Source organism: Nomascus leucogenys, chromosome 13 (assembly GCF_006542625.1).
Source record: "Nomascus leucogenys isolate Asia chromosome 13, Asia_NLE_v1, whole genome shotgun sequence".
Taxonomy (NCBI): Eukaryota; Metazoa; Chordata; class Mammalia; order Primates; family Hylobatidae; genus Nomascus; species Nomascus leucogenys.
Window position 1 is genome coordinate 92,437,743 of NC_044393.1, and position 12,365 is coordinate 92,450,107.

The window sequence follows — 12,365 nt, forward strand, 5'->3', positions numbered from 1 at the left end:
AAGTTCTTTCTCCTCCAAAGCCAGTTTTTAGAGTTTAGAAAAGGTTATTGCTCCTTCAAGTGTGCAGTCATCAACATGAGGCTAAAAGGAACATAAAAAACCAAGGAAACATGACATCACAAAAGAAACACAATGAATTTCCAGTAACCAACCTCAAATAATTGAATATATACAACTTACCTGACAGAGAATTCAAAATAATTATTTGAAAGAAGCTCAGTGAGCCACAAGATAACACAGAGAATGCAACAATATCAGGAAAATGACACATAAACAAGTTCAAAAAAGATCCAGGAATCATAAAAAAGAACCATACAGGAATTCTAGAGCTGAATAATATAATTAATGAAATGAAAAATGCAATGGACAGCCTCAACAGCAGACTTAATTGTGGGAAAGAGAGTTTCTGGGGTGCCAGTTGAATTGGTCTCCCCTGTGTGAGACACCCATGGGCTGCCCAAGAAAAGTCTCCTTATTGCCTTCATGTCTTTATGCCTCAAGAGCATAACCGCTCAGCGGCATTCCACAGGTTGCTCAGGGAGATAACACTCCCTTGAAGCAGTGGAGTATAATCAAACATCTTGGCTCCTCCTGAAACCTGCTCCCACCCGTTTCAGTCCTGATAAGTTAAAGATCTTAAGTAGTTTAGACACACGCCTTTGCTCAAGGAAATTCACAGAAACCGCCACTGCTATACATCTTATCGAATGACTCACAAGTTCTCCTTCACTGATTAATCCTTTTCCTCATCCCTTCCTCCCCCTCCCATCTGCCCTAAGAACAAAGAGCTTGTAAACCAATAAATTGGGTGGAGCCCAAGAGCTCTGGGCCAAGAGCAAGCCTCCAACGCTCCGGTCCCCTGGACCCGTCTTTTAAATGCTTATTCTGTCTCTTTCTAACTCCTTTGTCTCTGCTGGACTCAGGGTACCCACTGGATAGTGTGGGGCTGGTTTCCCCAACATTTAATCAAACAGAAATCTGCAAACTGGAAGACAGATCATTTGAAATTATCCAATCATAGAAGAAAATAGAAAAAAGGAATGAAAAAGAGTAAAGAAAACCTATGAGATTTATGGAACACCATCAGGTAAACAAATATATACACAATGGTAGTCTCGGTAGGAAAATAGAGAGAAAGAGAGAGGTGACAGAAAACATATTTAAGTAAATAATGGCTGAAAACACCCCAAATCTTGGGAGGGAACTAGACATCTGGATTCACAAAACTCAAAGAACACCAAAAAATTTCCACCCAAAGAAGACTACATGAAGACAAATTATGATCAAATTGTTAAAAGTCAAGGACAAAGAGAATTTTGAAAGTAGCAAGAGAAAAGCTATCATACTTAACAGTACACCCATAAGGCTATCAACAATTTTCTTAGCAAAGGTCTTGCAAGCCAGAAGAGAGTTGGATGATATGTTCCATATATTGGAGAAAAATTCCAATTAAGAGTACCACATCCCACAAGACTATCTTGTTTTTTTTTTTTAAATGAAGAAGAGGTAAAGTCTTTCTCAGACAAATACAAACTACGAAGGTTCATCACCACCAGATCTGCCTTTCAATAAATGCTTAAAGGAGTTCTTCAAATTGAAATAAAAATGTGCTAAACAGCAATGAAAAAATATATGAAAGCATAGATAGCACCAGTAAGGGCAAATATGTAGACAAATACAGAATAATGTAACACTGTAATAATGGTATAGAAATTACTTTTAATTCTAATATAATAGTTAAAAGATAAAAATTTGTTAATGGATACACAATATAAAAAGAAGCAAACTGACTACAAAAGCACAAAATGTGGGTGGGGGAAAGTAAAAATGTAGAATTTTAATATGCAATTAAAGTTAAGTTAACATAAAATCGATAATTATAACTACAAGGTATTTTATGTAAACCTCGAGTTACCCACAAAGAAAAAAATCCTATAAAAGATACACAAATATAAAGGGAACATAAAAAATGAAGAGTTAAAGCAAATCACTACAAAAATCATCAAATGACAAAGCAAGACAGCAAAAGAGGAAGAGAGGAACAAAACAACTGCAAAACAAATAACAATTATTGCTATATTTGATATTATTGCAAAAGGGTCCTCAGCTGTCAATAATTACTTTAAATAAAAATGGATTAAACTACCCAATCAAAAGGCAAAGAGTGGCAAATGAATTAAAAACAACAAGATCCAGAGATATGCTGTCTATAAGAGATCACTTTAAGACACACATAAGATGAAACTGAAGGGATATAAAAGATATTTCATGCAAATAGTACAAAAGAAATCAGGAGTGGTTATACTTATACCCAACAAAATAGAATTTAACTAAAAAACTGTCTCTAGAGACAAATAAGTCATTATATAATAATAAAAGGGCCAACTCAACAGGAAGATAAGACAAAGATAAAAATATACGTGCCCAGCTTCAGAATATATAAATATATAAAGCAAATATTGACAGTTCAGACAATATTAACAGCAATACAATAATAGTAGGAGACTTCAATAACTGACTTAACATAATGAATAGAACATTCAGACAAAAATGAATAAGCAGTTTACTTGAACAACACTACAGACTAAGTGGACTGTTTCACCCAATAACAGCAGAACACACATTCTTCTCAAGAGCACATGCAACATTCTCCAGGATAGATCCTGTCCTAGGTCACAAAATAAACCTGAACACATTTAAGAAGATTGAAATTATTCCAGCTATCTGTTCTGACCACAAAAATTAAACTAGAAGTCATTAACAGTAAGACAACAAAAAAATTCAGAAATACATGAAAACTAAACACATTTTGAATAATCACTGAGTCAAAGAGAGAATCAAAAGGTAATTTGAGAAGTATTTCAAGACAAATGAAAGCAAAAACACAACACACCAAAACTTATAGGAATGAAGTACTAGAGGGAAATTTACAGTGATAAATACATTAAGAGAAGAAAGAACTCAAATAAACAACCTAATTTTACCCCTCAAGGAACTAGGAAAAGAACAAACTAAGCCCAAATTTAGCAGAAGGAAGGAAATAATAAAGACTATAATATAAATAAATGATGTAGCAATAAAAAACAATAGAAAAACTAAATAAAACTGAGTGTCAGATGTTTTAAAAAGAAAAACACAATTGATAAGCCCTTACCTGGACTACCTCAAAAAAGAGAGAGGATTCAAATGAATAAAATCAGAAATGAAGGAGGAGACATTACAATTCATCAGAAATGAAGAGGATGGTGGAGTTGCATTACCATCGTGGTGGGACAGAAAGCTCCTGACTCTCCCTCCACCCTGGATGCACCAAATACACTCTATCCATAGATCAGTTTCCTCTGAGAGAAAGTCAGACACCAGTTGAGTGACTTCTATCCACTGGACAACTGAGAAAACATTCATATTGAACAGGTAGAAAAGCTGTGGTACATTTGAACATGGACCCCAACCAGGCATTGTGCCATACAATCAAGAAAGGAATCCCCAACACCCAGCTACTCTCTGTGCAGAGAAGGGTTTAGACTTCATATATGACACCTTAACTCTAAAGTTCTCCGTGGTTTGACTCTTAATTAACCAACTCTGTGAGCAGAGGGGATTAGACACATGTGAGTCTCTCTAACCACGCATTGATTTGATATGGGTACTCAAGCTTTTCCGGGGGCTTTACTTCTTGGGAACAGTGCACAGACTGGGCTTTAAAAAATGCAGTTCTCCGTTTCTTGTTGGAAGTGGTTTACAACACATTCTTCCAGTGGCTACTTATTGGCCTGGCTCTTAACTAACTTGCCCTGGGGAGTTAAAAAGGGAGACAAATATTAACCCACTGCTGCCAACCTGAGAAGTAGATATGTACTTCCTTCCAGAGTCTTCTCTCCTGGCTCACATCAGTGATAACTCCAGGTCTATTAGTCCCTCCTGGAAGGAGTCTGTCCACACATTGAGTGTCCCAGGTTTCACAGATTCCATCCAAGGGACTACATTCCTAGCTCTGGGAGCAGAGGAGATGGTCATATCCATGTTTGTCTAGACCACAGGAAAAAAGTGGCAATTTTATGTGGGTGCACAAGCACTTACAGGCACTTCTTTCCTCAGGAGCAGTGCAGAGAAGAGGCTTGAAAAATGCAGCCCCATTTCTCCCTGGAAGGGGCTTATGACAGTCTTACAGTGGCTACTTGCTGGCCTGGCTTCTAACTAACCTGCGCTGGGGAGTTAGAGAGGAGCCAAATGTTATTCCTCTGGCAGTCTGAGAAGCAGGTTGGTACTTCCCACAGGTCATCTGAGTGATAACTCCAGGTCTATTGATGTCTTCTGGAAGGAGTTTGTCCATACATTGAACACCCCAACTTTTACAGCTTCTAACCAAGGGATTGCATCCTAAACCTCTTAGCTCTGGGAGAAGAAGGGATGAGGCATATATGAGTATCCCTAGATTACAAAACAGAGGTGGCTTTACACAGACATACAAATACTTCCAGAAGCATGCCCCCTTGGAACAATGCAGAAAAGGAACAGGAATTTACAGCTTCCATTTTCTCCCCGGAAGGGGCTTATGAAACACATTTCCAGTGGCTATATGATAGCCTAGCTTCTAAAAAATTTGTATTGAGGAAGTAACAAGCAACACTAAAAATAGCCCTCCTGCAGCTGGAGCCAGAGCTTCACAGGCTTCTCTCTGGCTCACCCACCCCAGTAATAAATCCAGGCTTACACATTCTTCGTGGAAGAAGTTTGGTCTTGCACTGAGTGCCACAACTTATATAGTTCTCACCTAAGGGACTATCTTTTTAACAACCTCACTTTGGAATTTGATGGAGCTTTGCATTTCTGAGTGACATCAGACCACAGAAAACAAGGAAGTGGACATACATATGATAGACCTGTTTTCAGCAGCCATCTTCCCAGGATCAGAGGGTGCAGCTTGAATGTGAGTACCAGCATTTGCCACAGAGTCTATCCTTGACTTACTGCAGAAAGAGTGGGAGATAAATGCCTGTGCTTAGCTTCACCATGAAGATAGAAAGAACTGAAACACACACCCAATAGCCCAACTTTTCCAGCTACATCTAGAGAGTTTGGCTCCTACTCTACTGGTCTTGCGGTATAACAGGATGTGGTTCACTCTAAGCCCCAGGAGCCTACCAAACACTAAGATTTAAGAAATAGCTTAAAATATTTCTCCAGTTGGATTGGTGTGGTACTTCTAAACAAGGCCTTTGTGATACTTCTACACAAGATACTTCTGACAAGACTTGGAGAGGTAGTTGTCTTATCTAATGCATAGAAACCAACACAGAGAGTCATTGAAAATTCAGCTAAATAAAAATAGACAAATGGAATTGCATCAAAATGCAGAAAATGAAGAAACAAGGAAATATATTCCAAATAAAAGAACAAAGTAAATCTCCAGAAACTGACAATGAGTGAAGGGAAATAAGTGATTTACTCAACACGAAGTTCAAAATAATTGTCACAAAAATACTTACCAAGATCAAGAAAGCAATATAAGAACAAACTGAGAATTTTAACAAAGAGATAAAAATTATTAAAAAGAATCAAACAGAAATCATAGAGCCAAAGAACAGTGTAACTAAAGTGAAAATTTCCCGTAGATGAGTTCAACAGCAGAATAGCACTTAAGAAGATTGAAATATCAGGTATCTTTTCTTACCACAATGGTATGAAGCTAGAAATCAGTAACAGGAAAAATCATGGAAAATTAACAAATATGTGGAAATAAAACGATGTGCTCCTGAATAGTTATTGGGTCAAAGAATAAATTAAAGGGGAAATTAAAAAATAACTTGAGAGAAATAAAAATGGAAACACAACATACCAAAATTTATGGAATGCAGGAAAAGCAATTCTAAGAGGGAAGTTTATAGCAATAAATGCCTACATCAAAAAATAAAAAAGAGCCAGGTGGTGATGATGTGTGCTTATCATCCTAGTCACTGTAGAGGCATGGGTGGGAGCATTGCTTGAGTCCAGGAGTTCGAGACTAGCATAAACAACATAGCCAGACTCCATCTCAAAAAAAAAAAAAAAAAAAAAGAAGACGTCAAATAAACAACTTTAAGTCATTTTCACACTGCTATAAAGAACTATCTGAGACTGGGTAATTTATGAAGAAAAGAGGTTTAATTGACTCACACTTCCACAGGCTTAACAGGAAATGTGACTGAGAAGCCTCAGGGAACTTACAATCATGGCAGAAGGTGAAGGGGAAGCAAGCATATCTTACCATGATAGAGTAGGAGAGAGAGAGAGCGAAGGAAGTGCCACACACTTTCAAACAACTAGATATCAAAAGAACTCACTCACTATCTTGAGAACAGCAAGGTGGGGAGTCCAGGGTTGATGATTCAATCGCCTCCCATCAGGCCCCTCCCCTGACATGTGGGGATTACAATTTGAGATGAGATTTGGGTGGGGGCACAGAGCCATAGCATATCCACAACCTAATGTTACACCTCAAGGAACTAAAAAAAGAATAACAAACAAAGCCTAAAGTTAGCAGAATGAAGGAAAGAAAATAACAAAGACCAGAGCAGAAATAAATAAACAGAGAATAGAAAGATCAATGGAACTAAGAATTTTTTTCTTAAAAAGGTAAACAGCTGGGTGTGGTGGCTCATGCCTGTAATCCCAGAACTTTGGGAGGCCAAGGTGGGCGGATTACTTGAGGTCAGGAGTTTGAGACCAGCCTGGCCAACATGGTGAAACCCTGTCTCTACTAAAAATACAAGAATTAGCTAGGCATGGCAGCATGTGCCTGTAGTCTCAGCTACTTGGGAGGCTGAGGCAGGAGAGTCACTTGAACCCAGGAGACAGAGGTTGCAGTGAACCGAGACTGTACCATGGCACTCCAGCCTGGGCGACAGAGTGAGAATCCATCTCAAAAAAAAAAAAAAAAAAAAATTTACGAACCCTTCTCTAGACTGAGAAAAAAAGAGAAAAGAGTCAAATAAATAAAAGCAGGAATAAGAGTCATCACCATTAATAACATAGAAATACAAATGATCATAAAAGACTACTATAAACAATGTATGCCAATGAATTGAACAACCCAGAAGAAATGGATACATTCCTAGAAACATATAACATAACAAGACTGAGTCATAAATAAATTGGAAATTAGAACAGGCCAATAACGAGTAAGAAGATTGAGTCATTATTAAAAGTGTCCTGTCAAAGAAAAGCCCAGGACCATATGGCTTCACAGCAGAATTCTACCAAACATTTAAGGAGAGCTAATAACAATCCTTCTCAAGCTTATTTAAACAGTTGAAGTGGAGGAAATACTTCCAAATTCCCTTTGCAAGGCCAGCATTACCCTAGTACCAAAACTAGGCAATACAAAAAAACTACAGTCCAATATCACTAATGAACATAGATGCAAAAATTCTCAAAAAATACTAGCCAATCATATTCAACAGCATATTCCAAGGATTATTCACCATGATCAAGTGGGATTTATCCTTGGGATGTATGGTTGGTTCAACATACAGAAATCAATACATGTAATTCACCATATTAATACAATGAAGGATAAAAACCTGATGATTATTTCAGTAGTGAGTCAGATGAAGCATTTGATAAAATTTAACATCCTTTCATGGTAAAAACTGTCAACAAATTAGGTTTAGAAGGAATGCTCCCATGCCCGGCTAGTTAGCTGGGCGTGATGGCGGGCACCAGTAGTCCCAGCTACCTGGGAGGCTGAGGCAGGAGAATGGCATGAACCCGGGGGATGGAGCTTGCAGTGAGCAGAGATCGCACCACTGCCCTTCAGCCTGGGCAACAGAGCGAGACTCCATCTCAAAAAAAAAAAAAAAACCAACCACAACAAAAAAGAAGGAATGCTCCTCAACACAATAAAGGCCATATATGACAAGCCCACTACTGACATCATACTCAACTGTGAAAAGTTGAAGACTTTTCTTCTTATATCAGGAACAAGACATGAATGTCTTCTCTTACCATTTTTGTTCCACATGATACTGGATACCCTAACCCGATCAATTAGACTAGAGAAAAATAAAAGCCATTAAAATAGGAATGGATGAAGCGAAATTTTCTCTGTTTGCTGATGATATAGTCTTACATATTAAAAATCCTGTAGACACCACCAAAAACTATTAAAATGGAATGAATTTAGTAAAGTTGCAGGATATGAAATTAGCTTACAAAAATCAGAAGCATTTCTATGCACCAGCAATAAACTGTTTGAAAAAGAAATTAAGAAAAAATCCTATCTACAATAGCATAAAAAATAAAATAAAGTTAACCAGGGAAGTGAGAGATCTGTGTACTGAAACATAAAACACTGATGAAAGAAATTGAAGAGGACACAAATAAATGGAAAGATATCTTATGTTCATGGAATAAAAAAATAAATATTGTCAAATTATCCAAACTATCCAAAGTAATCTACAGATTTCATGTAACTCCTATAAAAATTCCAATGTCACTCTTCACAGAAATAGAAAGAAAGTCCTAAAATTCATGTGGAATCACAAAGGACCCTGAATAACTAAAGCCATCTTGACCAAAAAGAACTCAGCTGTATGTATCACACTACTGTATTTCAAAATATATTACAAAATGATAGCAATGAAAACAGCATGGTTCTTGCAAAAAAACAGACACATTGACCAATGCAGTAGGATTGAAAGCCCGTATATAAAACTATACATCTGTGGTCAACTGATTTTTGACAAAGTGCCAAGAATACACAATGGGGAAAAAATAGTCTCCTCAATAAATGAGGTTGGGAAAACTGGGTATCCACATGCAGAAGAATGAAATTTGATCCTCTTCTTACACCACATGCAAAGTTAAATCAAAATAGATTAAATATTTAAATGCAAGACCTGAAATCATAAAACTCTTAGAAGGACACATAGGAAAAGAGCTTCTTGACACTGGTTTGGGTAATGACTTATAGAAAATTACACCTAAAGCACATGCAAAAATTCAGCTAAATAAAAATAGACAAATGGGATTGCATCAAAATAAAAAGCTGCAAAGCAAAGAAAACAACCAGCAGAATGGAAATTGGGAGAAAATATTTGTAAACAATATATCTAATAAGTGTTAATTTCCAAAATATATAAGGAACTTTGGCTGGGTGCCCTGGCTCACACCTGTAATCTAGACATTTTGGGACGCCAAGGCAGAAAGATTGCATGAGCCCAGTAGTTTGAGACTAGCCTGGGCAACATAGTGAGACTCTGTCTGTACAAAAAACAAAAAAAATTAACTGGGTGTGGCAGTGCATGCCTTTAGTCCCAGCTACCTGGAAGGCTGAGGTGGGGAAGATTGGATCATCCTTCCTATCTTGAGGCTCCAGTGAGCTGTAATGGTGCCACTGCACTCTAGCCTGGGTGACAGAGTGAGACCCTGTCTGAAATAAATAAATAAATAAATAAATAAATCAATAAATCAATAAATACAAATAATAAAAATACAAGGAACTTATTCAACTGCAGTGCAAAAATTAACAAAAAACCTAAATAACCTGATTTTAAAATGGGCAAAGGACCTGAATAACATCTCTCAAAAGGAGACAAAAATCGTATGAAAATATGTTTAATATCACAAATCACCTGAGAAATGCAAATCAACACCACAATGAGGTATCACCTTACATGTGTTAGAATGGCTGTTACCAAAAAGATGAAGGATAACAAGTGTTGGCAAAAATACAGAGAAAAGCAACTCTTTTACTCTGTTGACAGGAATATAAATTACGGAAAACACTATGAAGATTTCTCAGAAAATTAAAAACAGACCTACCGTATGATCCAGTAATTCCACTTTTAGGTGTATATTCAAAGGAAATGAAATTAGTATCTTGAAGAGATATCTGCACTCCCACGTTTATTGAAAATTATTCACAATAGCCAAGATATGGAAACAATCTAAAAGCCCATTAACAGATGAATGAACAAAGAAAATGTGGTGTGCATACACAATGGAATACGATTCAGTCTTAGAAAAGGCGATTCTGCCATTTGCAACAACACAGACGCAACTGGAGGACATGATGTGAAATGCTCCAGACACAGAAATACATATATTGTATGATCTCACTTACATGTGGAATCTGAAAAAACAAACCCACAGAAGTAGAGAGTAGATTGGTGATTGCCAGGGTTCAGGAAGGGGAAATGGGGAGATATTGGTCAAGAGGTATGAAGTTTCAGTTACGCTAAGTGAACATGCTTTGGAAACCTCAGGTATGGTGGTATGAGTATAGTAAACAATACTGCATTGTATACTTGAACTTTCATCAGAGGGTAGATCTTAAGTGTTCTCACTACACATGAAGAAATTGAAAACAGGAATTATGTGAGGTGATAGATATATTTTAAAAGAAAATATTTTTACTTTCAACATGGTCTCATAGGGACCTCTTTTCGATGTTGGTGTTAGACAGGACTCACACATGCCTTGGGTATCTCAGGGTGGCAGACAGACTATAAAGTGGCCCTGCCTGTCCCTCAACCCTGGTATTGGGCCTTTGTGTAACTTCCTTCTTTTGAGTGTTGTTGGTGACTGTGACTTGCTTCTAGCCAATAGAATATGGCAAAGGTGATAGGCTGTCACTCCAATGATTGTGTTACGTTATTTAAGACCCCATCTTGTTAGCAGACTCCCTTTAGAGACTGCTGACTTGAAGTGAGTGGCCGTGCTGAAACAGCCTACCTGGCAGAGACTGTGAGAGGCCTCTAGGACCAGAGAGCAGCCTCCCACCAACACCCAGCAAGAAACAGGGGCTCTCAGTCCTGCTTCGGAAGACGCTTCAACCACATGATAATGAATTCTCTCACTGGAAATACAAAACCCGTTTAAACCATTACCATTTACATCTCAGGATTCATGGAGGATCTAAGTAGAGATTTGGATGGAGAGGTAGACGAGGTATTTGATTTTGAAGGGATTTGTGTGCACAGGCAGCAAGGTAAGCGTGGTTGTGTAACAGGGAAGTACTGAGACAGAATCTTTGATGTCACTATTTTTCCTACGTATCTCCTATACTTGTCTCTATATTTAAAGTCTTAAGAATGTTCTGATTGGAAGAGGAGTGTTCGTATGGCCTGAGGATGGAACTCAGTCACAGAGACCCGGAAAAATCATAGACATTGATGCTAACCATGGCAGCATGCAGGCAAAACCGGACAAGGCAAATTAGAGTAGTTTGCAGGCCTGGTGGTAACTGATACTAGGATAAATTTGCATCCTGTCGGAGCCAAGAGCACACCTCTCCTCTTTAGCCTGAGCATCCTCCTCTCTAAGTGAGCTCTGGTTCAGATGCAGAGCCTGACCACTCTTCAGCACTCCTAGGAAAGATTAAAAGCAGGACTGTGGCTAGGGGCAGGGAGGAGGCCAGGGGCCAAGGCACTCAAGTGGGGACTGCAGGAGGAGTCAGAATGCAAGCAGCACTGAAGGCCTTCTTCATGTTACTCTTTAGCCTGCTGAGTCTTCTGGGGATTGCAGCGAATGGCTTCATTGTGCTGGTGCTGGGCAGGGAGTGGCTGCGATATGGCAGGTTGCTGCCCTTGGACATGATCCTCGTTAGCTTGGGTGCCTCCCGCTTCTGCCTGCAGTTGGTTGGGACGGTGCATAACTTCTACTACTCTGCCCACAAGGTCGAGTACTCTGGGGGTCTCAGCCGCCAGTTCTTCCATCTACAGTGGCACTTCCTGAACTCAGCCACCTTCTGGTTTTGCAGCTGGCTCAGTGTCCTGTTCTGTGTGAAGATTGCTAACATCACACACCCTACCTTCCTGTGGCTGAAGTGGAGGTTCCCAGGGTGGGTGCCCTGGCTCCTGTTGGGCTCTATCCTGATCTCCCTCATCATAACCCTGCTGTTTTTTTGGGTGAACTACCCTGTATATCAAGAAATTTTCATTAGAAAATTTTCTGGGAACATGACCTACGAGTGGAATACAAGGATGGAAATGTACTATTTCCCATCCCTGAAACTGGCCATCTGGTCAATTCCTTGTTCTGTTTTTCTGGTCTCAATTATGCTGTTAATTAATTCTCTGAGGAGGCATACTCAGAGAATGCAGCACAACGGCCACAGCCTGCAGGACCCCAGCACCCAGGCTCATACCAGAGCTCTGAAGTCCCTCATCTCCTTCCTCATTCTTTATGCTCTGTCCTTTCTGTCCCTGATCATTGATGCCACAAAATTTATCTCCATGCAGAACGACTTTTACTGGCCATGGCAAACTGCAGTCTACCTGTGCATATCTGTCCATCCCTTCATCCTCATCTTCAGCAACCTCAAGCTTCGAAGAGTGTTCTGGCAGCTCCTGCTGTTGGCAAGGGGCTTCTGGGTGGCCTAG

The 12,365-nt window shown here is 38.9% G+C and overlaps 1 protein-coding gene across 1 annotated transcript; it reads left to right on the forward strand.

The window, feature by feature from the left end:
* The first annotated feature begins 11,441 nt into the window (after nt 1–11,441).
* On the forward strand, nt 11,442–12,365 carry LOC100602762 (taste receptor type 2 member 41). Its single transcript, XM_003270865.1, has one exon. It carries the CDS (start codon nt 11,442–11,444, stop codon nt 12,363–12,365), a length of 924 nt encoding a protein of 307 aa, XP_003270913.1.